The sequence below is a fragment of the Pipra filicauda genome, unplaced genomic scaffold (assembly GCF_003945595.2).
Source record: "Pipra filicauda isolate LSUMZ 115617 unplaced genomic scaffold, ASM394559v2 scaffold784_size98877_pilon, whole genome shotgun sequence".
Taxonomy (NCBI): Eukaryota; Metazoa; Chordata; class Aves; order Passeriformes; family Pipridae; genus Pipra; species Pipra filicauda.
In genome coordinates this window covers 23,120-40,328 of record NW_024104958.1, presented here as the reverse complement: position 1 = coordinate 40,328, position 17,209 = coordinate 23,120, and the positions used below count along the sequence as shown (strand labels likewise).

Below are 17,209 nucleotides of genomic sequence, written 5' to 3'. Positions count from 1 at the left end.
GGGTTTTATTGGCGTTGAAAGCGGGACAAGAGCAAACCAGTGTCAGCAAACGGGCCCCTCTTCCCAACCCAGCACTGGCAGCTCCTCCAGCTGGGACAGGAGCCGCTGGGACGGGAGCCAGGAGGGCAAACCCCTTGGGAAGGGCCCGTCCGGAGGGGGGAACTGGCTGGAACCGGGCACTGCCCTTTGTGCCCAGGAGCTCGGGAGCCTCCCGGGGAGCTGAGCCCCTTCCCGGGGCCCCTGGGGATGTGGGACCAGCAGGGCAGGGCCGGGACAGGAGTGTGGCACTGCCGGGACCTGCCCTGGGGCTGGGGCTGCACCCCCTGCACGGAGCCAGCGAGGGGATGGAGCCTGGAGCCTGCCCAGGATCACTCCTGGAGCCTGCCCAGGATCACTCCTGGAGCCTGCCCGGGATGGAGCCTGGAATCTGCCCAGGGATCACTCCTGGAGCCTGCCTGGGATCACTCCTGGAGCCTGCCCGGGATCATTCCTGGAGCCTGCCCAGGATCACTCCTGGAGCCTGCCCGGGATGGAGCCTGGAGTCTGCATGGGATGGAGCTTGGATTCTGCCCCAGGATCACTCCTGGAGCCTGGAGCCTGCCCCGGGATCATTCCTGGATCCTGCCTGGGATCACTCCTGGATCCTGCTCGGGCTGGCCCCACCCTGGCCAGCTGGGAATGGGAACTGGGCTCGTGTGTCTGCACTGGTTTGGCCGCACAAGGCCGGGGGGGGGGTTCGAGCTCCCTGAGCTCAGGGGGGGGAATCGGGAGCGGAGGGAGGAGCGGGGACCCCAAAGCCCATCACCCGGGACCCCAAAGGGACCCCAAAGCCCATCACCCGGGACCCCAAAGCCCCTCACCCGGGACCCCAGAGCCCCTCACCCGGGACCCCAAAGGGACCCCAAAGCCCCTCAGCCGGCGCCCTTTCCCAGCAGGGGCACTGCAGGGGGAGGGAAGGGCGGAGCCGGCCCGGGATCCCTCCTAGGGCAGGATCTCGGAGGTGGCATCGCCGCCGGGGAAGCGAATGTCGTGGGCCAGGCAGGGCCCGTTGGGCTCCTTGCCAAAATCCACCAGGAAGTTCTTGTTGACGGCCAGGCCTCCCTTCTCCGTGTCCACGTCGATCTGCAGCATCACGGAGCCCTCCCTGGGGGGCACGAGGGGCAGCTCTGGGCACGGCCCATCCCGGCCCGGGGGGTTGGGGGGGGGGGTGGGGGTTGGGGTGGGGGGGGGGGGGGGGGCGGGGGGGGGTGGGTGGGTTGGGGGGGTTGGGGGGGTGTGGGGGGGGTGGGGGGGTGGGGGGGGGGGGGTGGGGGGGTGGGGGGTGGGGGGGGGGGGGGGGGGGGGGGTGGGGGGGGTTGGGGGGTGGGGGGTGGTGGGGGGGGGGGGGGGGGGGGGGGGGGGGGGTGGGGGGGGGTGGGGGGGGGTGGGGTTGCGGGGTGGGGTGGTGGGGGGGGGGGGGTGGTGGGGGGGGTTTGGGGGGGTGGGGGGTTGGGGGGGGGGGGGGGTGGGTGGGGGGGGGGGGGGGGTGGTGGGGGGGGTGGGGGGGGGGGGGGGGGGGGGGGGGGGGAGGGGGGGCGGGTGGGGGGTGGGGGGGGGGGGGGTTGGGGGTGGTTGGGGGGGGGGGTGTGGGGGTGGTTGTGGGGGGGGGGAGGGGGGGGGTCGGTGTGGTGGGGGGGGGTGGGGGGGGGGGGGTTGTGGGGGGGGCGGGGGTGGGGTTGTGGGGTTGGGGGTTGGGGGGGGGTGGGGGGGGGGTGGGGTGTGGTGTGGGGGGGGGGGGGGGGGGGGGTGGGGGTGGGGGGGTGGTGGGGGGGGGTTGGGGTGGGGGTGGGGGGGGGGGGGGGGGGGGGTGGGGGGTGGGGGGGGGGGTGTGTGGGGGGTGGGTGGGGGGGGGGGGTGGGGGGGTGGGGGGTGGGGGTGGGGGGGTGGGGTTGGTGGGGGTGGGTGGGGGTCTGGCGGTGGGGGGGGTGGGTGGGGGGGGGGGGGGGGGTGTGGGTGTTTGGGGGGGTGGGGGGGGGGTGGGTTGGGGGGGGGTTGGGGGTGGGGGGGTGGGGGGGGTGGGTGGGGGGGGGCTCAGGGAACGGCTCCGGGACCAGGAGCCGAGGCTCAGCTCGCTCCGGCCCTTCAATGCCCCCGGAACACGAGCCCCGCGCCGGGCAGGGATGTGCCCCGGGGCCGCAGGTTCCCCGGGCAGGACGTGCCAGGCCAGGCTGGCACCGCCCCGGGCCGGAGATCCTCGTGTGCTGGGCTCCATCCCGAGCTCTGCGGGATCCCGGGAGATGCTCTGGCACAGCCCCGGCCCCCCAGAGCCCGGGGGGCACCGCCCCTCTCCCACTGCCCCCCTGTGCCCCCCTGTGCCCCCCTGGCCCTGCAGAGCCACCCCCCCCACCCAGGAGCCCCTTTTGCCCCCCCGTTTGCCCACCTGACCATGGTGGGGTAGAACTGCTTGTCCCACGTGCTGTAGAAGGAGTTGGTGACGTAGAGCCGGCGCCCGTCCAGGCTCAGCTGCAGCTTGCTGGGGCCGCCGTAAATCCGCTTGCACTGGGGGGAACTGGGAGTTACTGGGGCTGGGGGGGGGCAGGAGCGGGGCAGGGGCGGGAGAAGGAGCAGGAGAAGGAGCTGAACAGGAGGAAGAAAAGGAACAGGGCAGGGACAGAACAGGAGCAGGGCAGGAGAAGGAGCAGAGAAGGAACAGGAGCAGATCAGGAGCAGGGCAGGAGGAAGAGAAGGAGCATGGTAGGAGCAGGAGCAGATGAGGAGCAGATGAGGCTGAGAGCAGAGCGGTGCCTCCCCTCCCAAGTCTCCAGCTCTCACCTTGATCACCAGGGGCTCGGGTTGGCACTTGAGCTCCTCGTCCCTACACACGGTCACGGGGCCCCCTCGCAGGATGCTGCCCCCCACGAACACCTGCAGGGGGGCAGTGGCACACGCGTGTCCCTGGCGTGTCCCTGGCGTGTCCCGGGCATGTCCCCGCCCCCCCGGCCCCCCGTGCCCCCCTCACCTGCCCCACCAGCCGGGGCTTGCAGTTCTTGGAGAGCTCGTACTGCCGGATGTCCCCGTGGATCCAGTTGCTGAGGTACAGGAACCTGTCGTCCGGGGAGATGAGCAGGTCCACGGTGAAGGCTGCGACAGGGACACGGCTCAGGGACAGCACCAGCACAGGGCACGGGGCCTGGGGCTCAGCCAGGCCGGGGGCTCAGCCAGGCTTTGCCAGCCTGCACTGCCCAGGGCTCTGGGAGGGAGAAGGAAGGCCCCCAGGGGGTCACACCAACCTGGCATCTTGGGCATGATCCAGCCCGACACCTCCTTGGGCGGGATGCGAATCACCTCCTCCACGGCCCAGTTGTCTCTCTGCACACAAACACGGCCCCTGAGCCCCCCCAGTGCCCGGCCCGGGGGCTCCCCTGTGTCCCCCGGCCCGGGCCCAGCCCACCCCCGGCCCCTCTGCACAGCCCCCTCCTGCCCGGGGGTGCCCGTGCCCACCTCGCACTTGTAGAAGCGGTAGGTGACCCCGCTGAGGGCACAGGCCACGTAGCCCTCGGCGGCGTCGGGGTTGTGCAGGAATCTCACGCTCAGGGGCAGCGAGTCCTCGCCCAGGTCGAAGCACTGGGTGAGGCTGCGGCACGACAAGTTCCACACGTTCAGGCGGCGCCCGAAGACCCCTGAGGGGCGGCCAAGGGGGCTCAGCACAGGCCGGGGGGGCGGCCCGAGCCCCCCGGCCCTCCCCAAAACGCGGGAAAACGCCGCGGGAGCCGCGGGAGAGGCCGCCCGTCCCCCGGGGAAAAGGGGCCCGGCGGGGGAAACCCGCCCGCCCCGCGTGCCCCCCACGCCCCCCGGGCCTCGGGGAGCGCCGCCCCGGCCCCGCCGGCCCCGCGCCCGCACCTTTCTTCAGGTCGTCGGGGTTGAAGCCCCGGCCCGCCCGTCTGGGCACCGCCCCGGCAGAGCTGACCAGCACGTTGTGCCGCGGCTGCAGCCAGAAGTCGTAGCCCGTCGGGGGGGCCTCGCACTCGTTCTCCCAGTTGCCCTTCAGCTCCAGGCTCTCCCCGTCCAGCACCACGAAGCCACCTGGGACACACCGGGGGGGTGGGATCCAGCCACGCTCCGCTTTTCCCAAAGGGAAGCGCAGCTTTGGGAACGGGGGCGGGACAAGGTACCTTTGCCGTTGCCCGCGGGGTCTCCCGTGTTGGCGATGAGCACGTCCCCGTTGGGCAGGCTGTGGGTCACGGCCAGGTAGCCCTTGTTGCACTTCCAGAACACGTCCACCGGCTCGATCGTCTGCCAAAGCCACACACACCCCCTTCAGCCCCGCCTGCTCCGCTCCTCCCGCACCCCCACGGCATCCTCGGCCTTGGCAAACCCCTCTGAGGCCTCCGCTCCAACCCTGGGCCCTCACAGGCTCCTGCCATCCCTGCTGCTCCCGCAGCTCTCCCTCCCACAGCCCCCCTGGCTGGGGCTGCTCCTCCCCAGGGAGGGCACAGAAGCCCCTGAGCTGCCCCTGCAGCAACTCCCAGCTCAGAGCAGCTCCCGGGACCCCCCACTCTTTGGGGGGCAGGCAGGGGGTGCTGGGCACTCCCAGGGCTTCCCTGTGGGCACAAAGGACGGGGGGAGCCCTCCTGGGAGCGGCAAGGACAGAGCCCAGAGGAGAACTGTGCCAGCTCTGCCAAGCCAGGCTGCGAGAGAAGCTGAGCAGAGAGCCCTCGGTGCCCGGGCAGCGCCCCAGAAGCCCCAGTTGCCAACTCCCTGCCAGCGGGCTGGCGTCCCCCCGGGCATACCTTGCACAGCTTGGGGGCCCGGCACTGGGAGCCCACATCCACCACGTAAATGCGGGAGGAAATCAGACAGGGCAGCACCAGCTTGTTCCTCCTGGCGCTGCCAGCGTCAAAGCAGCCGCAGCCAGAGCTCCACCCCGAGCAGTGCAGCTCGTCCTTGAGGTTGGGCATGGGCAGCCGGTGGATCACCTGCGGCAGCCAAGGCACAGTTAGGGGGGAGGCACCGCGCCGATCCTGCTGCTGCCGGGGCCTGGGGCTCTCGGGGGCTCCCTGGCCAGGGGCTGGCACTGCCCGGGCACGGCCGGGGGGACAACGCTGCTCCCTGCCCTGGGCACTGCTCTGCCAAAGGGGGATTGATCCCAGCACTCCTCAGCCCATCCCACTGCAATCCAGGAGAACGTGCCCGGGGAGAAGGGATCTTCCTCCTCCTGACAGAGCCGGGGCTTTGCTCTGCAAACTCCTCCCCAGGAGGGACTTTAAAATGCCCTGAGACTGTTCAGGAGCCTGTTCTGCCTTTGCAGGGACTTTTCCTTCTGGCCACTTGTAGCCGTGGGCTGCTCGGGTGCTCTCTGCACCCTGGATGTGTGACTGTGCCTTGGCAGCCTCCAGGGGCAGGGAAATGCCCGTGTGCCAGCTGGGATGGGCACAGGGCAGCACGAGGGAACACCCCTGACATCTGAGCACGAGAGAAACCTGCTGGAATCTGCTCCAGGACACCTGAACCCCCTGGGACAGCCCCACGTTCCCCTCCTGCCAGGGGATCTCCCCAGCTCGTGCTCCAGGGCTCAGAACCACGCCAGGATCCTCTGGAAGGGAGTTGGGAAGTGACTCAGAGCTGACACCGAGATGGAGACGAGCCAGGAGCACACGGGAGAGTGGGAAGAGAGCAGGAAGGTGGGATTGTGAGCAGAAACCCCCCCTGGCTGGTGCAGGACACCAGGGAGGGGAAAGGAGACAGGACAGAGCTCACAAGAGGTTTCCCAGGTGACTCCTACCAGGGGACAAGCAGCAGGATGAGGGAGATGTAGGAGGATGAGGAGGTGCAAGGCAGGGGCAGAGGGGCCAACGAGAAACCTGCTTTTCCCCAGCACAGCAGAGAGAATGTCCCGACCCTGGAGGCCTTTGAAGCAGAAGAACCAGGAGCAAATCACCAACCCAGCAAGAGCAGAGAGGAACAGGTACCTGGCCATAGCAGGGAGACCTGGGGTTGAGGTCCACGGTGGCCAGGAAATCAGGTTGGTCGATGCAGGTGGATCTGTAGGTGCAGGTCACGTAGGCAACCTCCTCCCGAGGGGCTGGCACACAAAACTTGGCTTAAAACACACCCCCAGGGCCGCCAGAGAGGACAGCAAGAGCTGCAGCAAAAACTCCCAGCCGGCCCCGAACTGATGCTCTGGACCCTCCCCCGACCCCTCCCCAGCCCCGGCCCCGGGGCTGCCCCGGAGGCGGGAGCACGGCCGAGGGCTCCCAGAGTTTCCCCCCCCGGGGAAGGGGCTCCCGGGGGTCCCACAGACACCAAATCCTCGCCCACGGCCCCCTCGCCACCCCCTGCCCGGGACTTGCCTTTGGCCACGTCGGGGCAGCACGTGGGGTACTCGTAGCACTGAGCTCTGCATCGGTCTGGGGGGAGAGCAGAGAACGGGAGCCTGGGCTGGGCCCGCGCCTCCGGGGGCTCCTCTGCCGAGCTGGCCCACCCCGGCCACCTTCCCCCGGCCCGGCTGGCCCCGGGCACCGCCGGGACACGGCCCGGCCCCGGGACAGGGATCCTCCTCCCTGCAGGGCCGGCGGGGACATCCCCGGGCCGGGCCCGCTCGGGCCCCTCCCGCTCCCTCCCAGCCCTCCCCGGGCCCTCCCCGCTGCAGGGACGGGCACGGAGCTGCCCCAGAGCCGGGGCTCGATGGAAGGGCCAGCCTGGCACCTTCCCTGGCATCCCGGATGCCCCGAGGATGCCCCGGCCCCGGGGGAGGCTCCCGAGGCCAAAGGGAAGCCCCAGCTCGGGCAGCGCCGGCCCCGAGGGACGAGGCTCGGTGTCACCTTCCCGTCCCTGCAGGGGCACATCCCCCCGTGCCCCTCGGTGCCACCTCCCCCTCCCTGCAGGGACACAGCCCCCCGTGCCCCTCGGTGCCACCTTCCCGTCCCTGCAGAGGCACAGCCCCCCGTGCCCCTCGGTGCCACCTTCCCGTCCCTGCAGGGGCACAGCCCCCCGTGCCAGGGGGGATCGGGCAGTGCCCAGGCGGGGCTGGAGCCGCCCGGGGGGGCTGCAGGGGGGTCTCTTACCCATGGCTGGAGCCTGGGGGGGCCTGTGCTGGCGGCAGAGGGGCCGGGGCTGGAGCTGCAGCTGCTTCTCCCGCTGGAGCGGCTTGTGCCGGGCCGGGAGCTGCGGGGGGATTTATATCCCCGGCCCGGGCCGGGGGCAGCGGGGAAGCCGCCAAGGGAGGGGCCGGGGCTGCCCAGCGCTTGGGAGGGGCCGCCCCAGCCCCGCCGCTTCTTTCCGCCTCCCCACGCCCCATCTGGGGCCAGATCTGCTGCCCCGGCAGGTCTTTGCCCCGCACACAAACCTCCCGCATCTCAGACCGGCGGTTTTTCCCCCCCCGGGAACGGCTTCTCCCCCCTGCCCGGCCCGCCCCGGCCCCGGCCCCGCGCTCCTGCCCCCCCAAATCCCGGGATGCGCAGCCCGGCGGGATCAGCCCCGGCATCAGCCCCGGGATCAGCCCCGCGGGATCCGGGCACGCCGAGCCCCCCGAGGGCACCTCTGGGCTCTGCACCCACAACTCCCTCCGGGGGCCCGAAGGCTCCGGGGGCTGCCGGGGCTCCCGAGGGGCAGCTCCAGAGGGGCCTCTGCCCACAGACGGGGCTTTGGCAGCTCCGGGACACGGGCAGGGGCTCGGGCAGCGCCCTTGGCTGCATCCAAAGGGCTGGGAAGCAGCCGGGGGGGAGTTGGAGCCTCGGCAAACACAACCCGGGCCCCTGCCCAGGCTCAGGGCTGGCACCGGGGGGTTGGGGACCCCAAACTGGGCTGAACTGGCCCCAAACCCCCCAGGAAGGGCACAGACCCCTTCAAGGGCCCGAGGGTGGCAGAAGTGACCCCCCCCTCCTGAGGCCCCTCCATCCTGGCTGCCACCAGCTGCCCAATTCCAGCAGGAAGGAACACTCAGGGCCCTGGAACGTGCATCAGATCTTGGGGAAGAGCTCCCCAATCAGTGGGCACATCCCAGGCCCAGCTAATTGCTGCCCAGGAATGCAGGGACATCCCAGGGGGCCATTAGAGAGCCCTGGGCAGGTCCCACCACCCACTGGCAGGGTGGGCACAGCTCAGCCCCCTGCCCTGGGCTGCCAGCCCTGGCTCTGCTGCCACAGCAGCCCCTGGCCCGTGGCCCAGGGGCACAGGGCAGCAGCCCAGCCCTGCCCGGGCCCTCCTGCACACCCAAAGGGCTGCCCTTGGCACCACTCGGGGCCTTGGGGCACAAAACCAGGGCCAAAGGGGGCACAGGGACCAGCCCCAGCCCCACACAGACACTCCCAGACCACCAGGCCGTGGACAACGGGGGGTCCAGGCACGTCCAGGGCCACCCAAGGGCAGCAGAAGGGCTTCGACAGTCCCAGGGATGGAAAAGGGCAAATCCTGGGAAGAGGGGGCTCAAAGCCTGCTGGGCTGGGCAAGAACTGCAGAGCTGGGAAGAGCAACCCTGTGGGAAGACGTTGGATCCTCCTTCCAGCTCAGACACACCAGGGAGGCCCCTCTGGAGGCCTTTCCATGGCTCAGGGACCCGCTGGGTGAGCTCAGTGTCCCCCCGGGCCGGGCACAGCCCGGCACAGGAACCTTGCCCGGGAACTGCCCAGGACCCTGCCCAGGCCGTGGCTGCCCCAGCCCTGGCAGTGCCCAAGGCCAGGGGAAGGTGTCCCTGCCACCCACCAGAGCCTGGATTCCCTTCCCACCAAACCACTGCTGGGCTGGGAACCAGGGCAACCCCTGCCCGGGGGGAGCCGAGGAAGCGTCTCCACCTCCAGCCCAGGGAATTCTGGAGGGCTTTGGCTTGGAAGGGACATTAAAGCCCAGCCAGTGCCAGCCCTGCCATGCCAGGGACACCTTCCCCTGGCCCAGCCTGCCCTCAGAGCCCGTTGCCAGAGGGAAACCCTTCCCTGGCTCCCCAGGGCAGGAGCTTGTCCTGGGCTCCCCCAGAGGTGCCAGCAAAGGGCACCAGCCTGGCTTTGGGCCCCCCTGGGCACATCCCGGGGGCTGGGCCGCTGCCTCCGTGCTGCTCCTGCTGTCCCCACCTGCCTGTGGCCCTGCACACCTGCTCATTAAGGCCTTCATTAGCGGCTTCATTAAGAGCCGGGGCTGCTCAGCCCACTTTGGGTGACATCTCTGGCATCTCCCCCAGCCCGCCCGGGGTGGAGAATTCCTGATCCAAGCTGATCCCGGCAGATAAGAGCAGGCTCAGCAGCCCCAGCTGGGCACTTGGGGAACACCAGCCCAATCCCAATCCCGATCCCAAGGGCAGTGCCCAGCCCCACTGGCCACTCCTCCCCTCGGCCCCAGCGGCTCCCAGCCCTGATAGGGAAGCACAGGCTGTAATTTGGGAATTTGGGAATGGCCCGGCCTGGCTGATGCAACCAGGGGCAGCCGGGCCCAGCTCAGCAGAGCTTGGCTCTGCCAGGACAGCCTGTCCTGGGGGCCCCTAATGGGCAGGTGTGCAGGGCCACAGGCAGGTGGGGACAGCAGGAGCAGCACGGAGGCAGTGGTGTGTCTGAGCTGGAAGGAGGATCCAACGTCTTCCCACGGGGTTGCTCTTCCCAGCTCTGCAGTTCTTGCCCAGCCCAGCAGGCTTTGAGCCCCCTCTTCCCAGGATTTGCCCTTTTCCATCCCTGGGACTGTCGAAGCCCTTCTGCTGCCCTTGGGTGGCCCTGGACGTGCCTGGACCCCCCGTTGTCCATGGCCTGGTGGTCTGGGAGTGCCTGTGTGGGGCTGGGGCTGGTCCCTGTGCCCCCTTTGGCCCTGGTTTTGTGCCCCAAGGCCCCGAGTGGTGCCAAGGGCAGCCCTTTGGGTGTGCAGGAGGGCCCGGGCAGGGCTGGGCTGCTGCCCTGTGCCCCTGGGCCACGGGCCAGGGGCTGCTGTGGCAGCAGAGCCAGGGCTGGCAGCCCAGGGCAGGGGGCTGAGCTGTGCCCACCCTGCCAGTGGGTGGTGGGACCTGCCCAGGGCTCTCTAATGGCCCCCTGGGATGTCCCTGCATTCCTGGGCAGCAATTAGCTGGGCCTGGGATGTGCCCACTGATCGGGGAGCTCTTCCCCAAGATCTGATGCACGTTCCAGGGCCCTGAGTGTTCCTTCCTGCTGGAATTGGGCAGCTGGTGGCAGCCAGGATGGAGGGGCCTCAGGAGGGGGGGGCCACTTCTGCCATCCTCGGGCCCTTGAAGGGGTCCGTGCCCTTCCGGGGGGTTTGGGGCCAGTTCAGCCCGGTTTGGGGTCTCCCAAGCCCCCGGTGCCAGCCCTGAGCCTGGGCAGGGGCCCGGGTTGTGTTTGCCGAGGCTCCAACTCCCCCCCGGCTGCTTCCCAGCCCTTTGGATGCAGCCAAGGGCGCTGCCCGAGCCCCTGCCCGTGTCCCGGAGCTGCCAAAGCCCCGTCTGTGGGCAGAGGCCCCTCTGGAGCTGCCCCTCGGGAGCCCCGGCAACCCCCGGAGCCTTCGGGCCCCCGGAGGGAGTTGTGGGTGCAGAGCCCAGAGGTGCCCTCGGGGGGCTCGGCGTGCCTGGATCCCGCGGGGCTGATCCCGGGGCTGATCCCGGGGCTGATCCCGGGGCTGATCCCGCCGGGCGGCGCATCCCGGGATTTGGGGGGGCAGGAGCGCGGGGCCGGGGCCGGGTCGGGCCGGGCAGGGGGGAGAAGCCGTTCCCGGGGGGGGAAAAGCTGCCGGTCTGAGATGCGGGAGGTTTGTGTGCGGGGCAAAGACCTGCCGGGGCAGCAGATCTGGCCCCAGATGGGGCGTGGGGAGGCGGAAAGAAGCGGCGGGGCTGGGGCGGCCCCTCCCAAGCGCTGGGCAGCCCCGGCCCCTCCCTTGGCGGCTTCCCCGCTGCCCCCGGCCCGGGCCGGGGATATAAATCCCCCCGCAGCTCCCGGCCCGGCACAAGCCGCTCCAGCGGGAGAAGCAGCTGCAGCTCCAGCCCCGGCCCCTCTGCCGCCAGCACAGGCCCCCCCAGGCTCCAGCCATGGGTAAGAGACCCCCCTGCAGCCCCCCCGGGCGGCTCCAGCCCCGCCTGGGCACTGCCCGATCCCCCCTGGCACGGGGGGCTGTGCCCCTGCAGGGCCGGGAAGGTGGCACCGAGGGGCACGGGGGGCTGTGCCCCTGCAGGGCCGGGAAGGTGGCACCGAGGGGCACGGGGGGCTGTGCCCCTGCAGGGACGGGAAGGTGACACCGAGCCTCGTCCCTCGGGGCCGGCGCTGCCCGAGCTGGGGCTTCCCTTTGGCCTCGGGAGCCTCCCCCGGGGCCGGGGCATCCTCGGGGCATCCGGGATGCCAGGGAAGGTGCCAGGCTGGCCCTTCCATCGAGCCCCGGCTCTGGGGCAGCTCCGTGCCCGTCCCTGCAGCGGGGAGGGCCCGGGGAGGGCTGGGAGGGAGCGGGAGGGGCCCGAGCGGGCCCGGCCCGGGGATGTCCCCGCCGGCCCTGCAGGGAGGAGGATCCCTGTCCCGGGGCCGGGCCGTGTCCCGGCGGTGCCCGGGGCCAGCCGGGCCGGGGGAAGGTGGCCGGGGTGGGCCAGCTCGGCAGAGGAGCCCCCGGAGGCGCGGGCCCAGCCCAGGCTCCCGTTCTCTGCTCTCCCCCCAGACCGATGCAGAGCTCAGTGCTACGAGTACCCCACGTGCTGCCCCGACGTGGCCAAAGGCAAGTCCCGGGCAGGGGGTGGCGAGGGGGCCGTGGGCGAGGATTTGGTGTCTGTGGGACCCCCGGGAGCCCCTTCCCCGGGGGGGGAAACTCTGGGACCCCTCGGCCGTGCTCCCGCCTCTGGGGCAGCCCCGGGGCCGGGGCTGGGGAGGGGTCGGGGGAGGGTCCAGAGCATCAGTTCGGGGCCGGCTGGGAGTTTTTGCTGCAGCTCTTGCTGTCCTCTCTGGCGGCCCTGGGGGTGTGTTTTAAGCCAAGTTTTGTGTGCCAGCCCCTCGGGAGGAGGTTGCCTACGTGACCTGCACCTACAGATCCACCTGCATCGACCAACCTGATTTCCTGGCCACCGTGGACCTCAACCCCAGGTCTCCCTGCTATGGCCAGGTACCTGTTCCTCTCTGCTCTTGCTGGGTTGGTGATTTGCTCCTGGTTCTTCTGCTTCAAAGGCCTCCAGGGTCGGGACATTCTCTCTGCTGTGCTGGGGAAAAGCAGGTTTCTCGTTGGCCCCTCTGCCCCTGCCTTGCACCTCCTCATCCTCCTGCATCTGCCTCATCCTGCTGCTTGTCCCCTGGTAGGAGTCACCGGGAAAACCTCTTGTGAGCTCTGTCCTGTCTCCTTTCCCCTCCCTGGTGTCCTGCACCAGCCAGGGGGGTTTTCTGCTCACAATCCCACCTTCCTGCTCTCTTCCCACTCTCCCGTGTGCTCCTGGCTCGTCTCCATCTCGGTGTCAGCTTTGAGTCACTTCCCAACTCCCTTCCAGAGGATCCTGGCGTGGTTCTGAGCCCTGGAGCACGAGCTGGGGAGATCCCCCGGCAGGAGGGGAACGTGGGGCTGTCCCAGGGGGTTCAGGTGTCCTGGAGCAGATTCCAGCAGGTTTCTCTCGTGCTCAGATGTCAGGGGTGTTCCCTCGTGCTGCCCTGTGCCCATCCCAGCTGGCACACGGGCATTTCCCTGCCCCTGGAGGCTGCCAAGGCACAGCCACACATCCAGGGTGCAGAGAGCACCCGAGCAGCCCACGGCTACAAGTGGCCAGAAGGAAAAGTCCCTGCAAAGGCAGAACAGGCTCCTGAACAATCTCAGGGCATTTTAAAGTCCCTCCTGGGGAGGAGTTTGCAGAGCAAAGCCCCGGCTCTGTCAGGAGGAGGAAGATCCCTTCTCCCCGGGCACGTTCTCCTGGATTGCAGTGGGATGGGCTGAGGAGTGCTGGGATCAATCCCCCTTTGGCAGAGCAGTGCCCAGGGCAGGGAGCAGCGTTGTCCCCCCGGCCGTGCCCGGGCAGTGCCAGCCCCTGGCCAGGGAGCCCCCGAGAGCCCCAGGCCCCGGCAGCAGCAGGATCGGCGCGGTGCCTCCCCCCTAACTGTGCCTTGGCTGCCGCAGGTGATCCACCGGCTGCCCATGCCCAACCTCAAGGACGAGCTGCACTGCTCGGGGTGGAGCTCTGGCTGCGGCTGCTTTGACGCTGGCAGCGCCAGGAGGAACAAGCTGGTGCTGCCCTGTCTGATTTCCTCCCGCATTTACGTGGTGGATGTGGGCTCCCAGTGCCGGGCCCCCAAGCTGTGCAAGGTATGCCCGGGGGGACGCCAGCCCGCTGGCAGGGAGGTGGCAACTGGGGCTTCTGGGGCGCTGCCCGGGCACCGAGGGCTCTCTGCTCAGCTTCTCTCGCAGCCTGGCTTGGCAGAGCTGGCACAGTTCTCCTCTGGGCTCTGTCCTTGCCGCTCCCAGGAGGGCTCCCCCCGTCCTTTGTGCCCACAGGGAAGCCCTGGGAGTGCCCAGCACCCCCTGCCTGCCCCCCAAAGAGTGGGGGGTCCCGGGAGCTGCTCTGAGCTGGGAGTTGCTGCAGGGGCAGCTCAGGGGCTTCTGTGCCCTCCCTGGGGAGGAGCAGCCCCAGCCAGGGGGGCTGTGGGAGGGAGAGCTGCGGGAGCAGCAGGGATGGCAGGAGCCTGTGAGGGCCCAGGGTTGGAGCGGAGGCCTCAGAGGGGTTTGCCAAGGCCGAGGATGCCGTGGGGGTGCGGGAGGAGCGGAGCAGGCGGGGCTGAAGGGGGTGTGCGTGGCTTTGGCAGACGATCGAGCCGGTGGACGTGTTCTGGAAGTGCAACAAGGGCTACCTGGCCGTGACCCACAGCCTGCCCAACGGGGACGTGCTCATCGCCAACACGGGAGACCCCGCGGGCAACGGCAAAGGTACCTTGTCCCGCCCCCGTTCCCAAAGCTGCGCTTCCCTTTGGGAAAAGCGGAGCGTGGCTGGATCCCACCCCCCCGGTGTGTCCCAGGTGGCTTCGTGGTGCTGGACGGGGAGAGCCTGGAGCTGAAGGGCAACTGGGAGAACGAGTGCGAGGCCCCCCCGACGGGCTACGACTTCTGGCTGCAGCCGCGGCACAACGTGCTGGTCAGCTCTGCCGGGGCGGTGCCCAGACGGGCGGGCCGGGGCTTCAACCCCGACGACCTGAAGAAAGGTGCGGGCGCGGGGCCGGCGGGGCCGGGGCGGCGCTCCCCGAGGCCCGGGGGGCGTGGGGGGCACGCGGGGCGGGCGGGTTTCCCCCGCCGGGCCCCTTTTCCCCGGGGGACGGGCGGCCTCTCCCGCGGCTCCCGCGGCGTTTTCCCGCGTTTTGGGGAGGGCCGGGGGGCTCGGGCCGCCCCCCCGGCCTGTGCTGAGCCCCCTTGGCCGCCCCTCAGGGGTCTTCGGGCGCCGCCTGAACGTGTGGAACTTGTCGTGCCGCAGCCTCACCCAGTGCTTCGACCTGGGCGAGGACTCGCTGCCCCTGAGCGTGAGATTCCTGCACAACCCCGACGCCGCCGAGGGCTACGTGGCCTGTGCCCTCAGCGGGGTCACCTACCGCTTCTACAAGTGCGAGGTGGGCACGGGCACCCCCGGGCAGGAGGGGGCTGTGCAGAGGGGCCGGGGGTGGGCTGGGCCCGGGCCGGGGAACACAGGGGAGACCCCGGGCCAGGCACTGGGGGGGCTCAGGGGCCGTGTTTGTGTGCAGAGAGACAACTGGGCCGTGGAGGAGGTGATTCGCATCCCGCCCAAGGAGGTGTCGGGCTGGATCATGCCCAAGATGCCAGGTTGGTGTGACCCCCTGGGGGCCTTCCTTCTCCCTCCCAGAGCCCTGGGCAGTGCAGGCTGGCAAAGCCTGGCTGAGCCCCCGGCCTGGCTGAGCCCCAGGCCCCGTGCCCTGTGCTGGTGCTGTCCCTGAGCCGTGTCCCTGTCGCAGCCTTCACCGTGGACCTGCTCATCTCCCCGGACGACAGGTTCCTGTACCTCAGCAACTGGATCCACGGGGACATCCGGCAGTACGAGCTCTCCAAGAACTGCAAGCCCCGGCTGGTGGGGCAGGTGAGGGGGGCACGGGGGGCCGGGGGGGTGGGGACACGCCGGGGACACGCCGGGGACACGCCAGGGACACGCGTGTGCCACTGCCCCCCTGCAGGTGTTCGTGGGGGGCAGCATCCTGCGAGGGGGCCCCGTGACCGTGTGTAGGGACGAGGAGCTCAAGTGCCAACCCGAGCCCCTGGTGATCAAGGTGAGAGCTGGAGACTTGGGAGGGGAGGCACCGCTCTGCTCTCAGCCTCATCTGCTCCTCATCTGCTCCTGCTCCTACCATGCTCCTTCTCTTCCTCCTGCCCTGCTCCTGCTCCTGCTCCTGCTCCTTCTCCTTCTCTGCTCCTTCTCCTTCTCTGCTCCTGCCTTCCTCCTTTTCTTCCTCCTGTTCAGCTCCTTGTCCTACTCCTTCCCCTGCCCCTGCCCCGCTCCTGCCCCCCCCCAGCCCCAGTAACTCCCAGTTCCCCCCAGTGCAAGCGGATTTACGGCGGCCCCAGCAAGCTGCAGCTGAGCCTGGACGGGCGCCGGCTCTACGTCACCAACTCCTTCTACAGCACGTGGGACAAGCAGTTCTACCCCACCATGGTCAGGTGGGCAAACGGGGGGGCAAAAGGGGCTCCTGGGCACGGGGGGGGCTCTGCAGGGCCAGGGGGGCACAGGGGGGCAGTGGGAGAGGGGCGGTGCCCCCCGGGCTCTGGGGGGCCGGGGCTGTGCCAGAGCATCTCCCGGGATCCCGCAGAGCTCGGGATGGAGCCCAGCACACGAGGATCTCCGGCCCGGGGCGGTGCCAGCCTGGCCTGGCACGTCCTGCCCGGGGCACCTGCGGCCCGGGGCACATCCTGCCCGGCGCTGGGCTCGTGTCCGGGGGGCATTGAGGGCCGGGAGCGGAGCTGAGCCTCGGCTCCTGGTCCCGGAGCCGTTCCCTGGAGCCCCCCGGGCCGGGATGGGCCGTGCCCAGAGCTGCCCCTCGTGCCCCCCAGGGAGGGCTCCGTGATGCTGCAGATCGACGTGGACACGGAGAAGGGAGGCCTGGCCGTCAACAAGAACTTCCTGGTGGATTTTGGCAAGGAGCCCAACGGGCCCTGCCTGGCCCACGACATTCGCTTCCCCGGCGGCGATGCCACCTCCGAGATCCTGCCCTAGGAGGGATCCCGGGCCGGCTCCGCCCTTCCCTCCCCCTGCAGTGCCCCTGCTGGGAAAGGGCGCCGGCTGAGGGGCTTTGGGGTCCCTTTGGGGTCCCAGGTGATGGGCTTTGGGGTCCCGGCTGAGGGGCTTTGGGGTCCCCGCTCCTCCCTCCGCTCCCAATTCCCCCCCCCTGAGCTCAGGGAGCTCGAATTTTCCCCCGGCCTTGTGCGGCCAAACCAGTGCGGACACACGAGCCCAGTTCCCATTCCTGGCTGGCCAGGGTGGGGCCAGCCCGGGCAGGCTCCAGGAGTGATCCCGGGCAGGCTCCAGGACTGATCCCGGGCAGGCTCCAGGCTCCATCCCGGGCAGGCTCCAGGAGTGATCCCTGGGCAGGCTCCAGGAGTGATCCTGGGCAGGATCCAGATTCCAGGCTCCATCCCGGGCAGGCTCCAGGAGTGATCCCGGGCAGGCTCCGGGAGTGATCCCTGGGCAGATTCCAGGCTCCATCCCGGGCAGGCTCCAGGAGTGATCCCGGGCAGGCTCCAGGCTCCATCCCCTCGCTGGCTCCGTGCAGGGGGTGCAGCCCCAGCCCCGGGGCAGGTCCCGGCAGTGCCACACTCCTGTCCCAGCCCTGCCCTGCTGGTCCCACATCCCCAGGGGCCCCGGGAAGGGGCTCAGCTCCCCGGGAGGCTCCCGAGCTCCTGGGCACAAAGGGCAGTGCCCGGTTCCAGCCAGTTCCCCCTCCGGACGGGCCCTTCCCAAGGGGTTTGCCCTCCTGGCTCCCGTCCCAGCGGCTCCTGTCCCAGCTGGAGGAGCTGCCAGTGCTGGGTTGGGAAGAGGGGCCCGTTTGCTGACACTGGTTTGCTCTTGTCCCGCTTTCAACGCCAATAAAACTCTTGGTTGCATCAGCTGGGCCTTCTCGTGTCTCCTTTCCCACGGAGGGCAGGGAAAACAAGCCCCAGCAGGGCTTTGGGAGAAGATCGGGCTTGGGCAAACCCCTCAGACAGGACCCTGGTTGGGCAGGGACCCTCTTGGTCCTCCTGCAGGTTTCTGGTAGGAATTGTCTTTGCCTGGTTCTTTTTCTGGTGTGGATTCTCCCAGCCCGTCGTTTTTATGGGATTTCTCTCCCTT

The 17,209-nt window shown here is 70.1% G+C and overlaps 2 protein-coding genes across 2 annotated transcripts; one reads left to right on the top strand and one right to left on the bottom strand.

The window, feature by feature from the left end:
* Nucleotides 1-608: 608 nt before the first annotated feature.
* Nucleotides 609-6,040, bottom strand: LOC113997886 (methanethiol oxidase-like). The gene is made up of 10 exons (XM_027740085.2): nt 5,949-6,040; nt 4,770-4,955; nt 4,152-4,272; nt 3,880-4,062; nt 3,481-3,659; nt 3,270-3,348; nt 2,999-3,120; nt 2,812-2,904; nt 2,420-2,538; nt 609-1,144 (listed from the first exon to the last, which is right to left on the bottom strand). Exons 2-10 carry the CDS (start codon nt 4,935-4,937, stop codon nt 982-984), a joined length of 1,227 nt encoding a protein of 408 aa, XP_027595886.1. The 5' UTR covers nt 4,938-4,955; nt 5,949-6,040; the 3' UTR covers nt 609-981.
* Nucleotides 6,041-11,926: 5,886 nt separating this feature from the next.
* Nucleotides 11,927-16,814, top strand: LOC113987264 (methanethiol oxidase-like). The gene is made up of 10 exons (XM_039389890.1): nt 11,927-12,018; nt 13,012-13,197; nt 13,695-13,815; nt 13,905-14,087; nt 14,308-14,486; nt 14,619-14,697; nt 14,847-14,968; nt 15,063-15,155; nt 15,425-15,543; nt 15,934-16,814. Exons 2-10 carry the CDS (start codon nt 13,030-13,032, stop codon nt 16,094-16,096), a joined length of 1,227 nt encoding a protein of 408 aa, XP_039245824.1. The 5' UTR covers nt 11,927-12,018; nt 13,012-13,029; the 3' UTR covers nt 16,097-16,814.
* Nucleotides 16,815-17,209: the final 395 nt, after the last annotated feature.

What these genes read in the sequence shown, in the direction of transcription:
- LOC113997886 (XM_027740085.2), bottom strand. Translation starts at nt 4,937, where the DNA reads ATGCCCAACCTCAAGGACGAGCTGCACTGCTCGGGGTGGAGCTCTGGC. An exon ending in GGGCCCCCAAGCTGTGCAAG is followed by an intron (nt 4,273 to 4,769) that starts GTATGCCCGGGG and finishes TGGCTTTGGCAG; the next exon opens with ACGATCGAGCCGGTGGACGT. An exon ending in CCCCGCGGGCAACGGCAAAG is followed by an intron (nt 4,063 to 4,151) that starts GTACCTTGTCCC and finishes GGTGTGTCCCAG; the next exon opens with GTGGCTTCGTGGTGCTGGAC.
- LOC113987264 (XM_039389890.1), top strand. Translation starts at nt 13,030, where the DNA reads ATGCCCAACCTCAAGGACGAGCTGCACTGCTCGGGGTGGAGCTCTGGC. An exon ending in GGGCCCCCAAGCTGTGCAAG is followed by an intron (nt 13,198 to 13,694) that starts GTATGCCCGGGG and finishes TGGCTTTGGCAG; the next exon opens with ACGATCGAGCCGGTGGACGT. An exon ending in CCCCGCGGGCAACGGCAAAG is followed by an intron (nt 13,816 to 13,904) that starts GTACCTTGTCCC and finishes GGTGTGTCCCAG; the next exon opens with GTGGCTTCGTGGTGCTGGAC.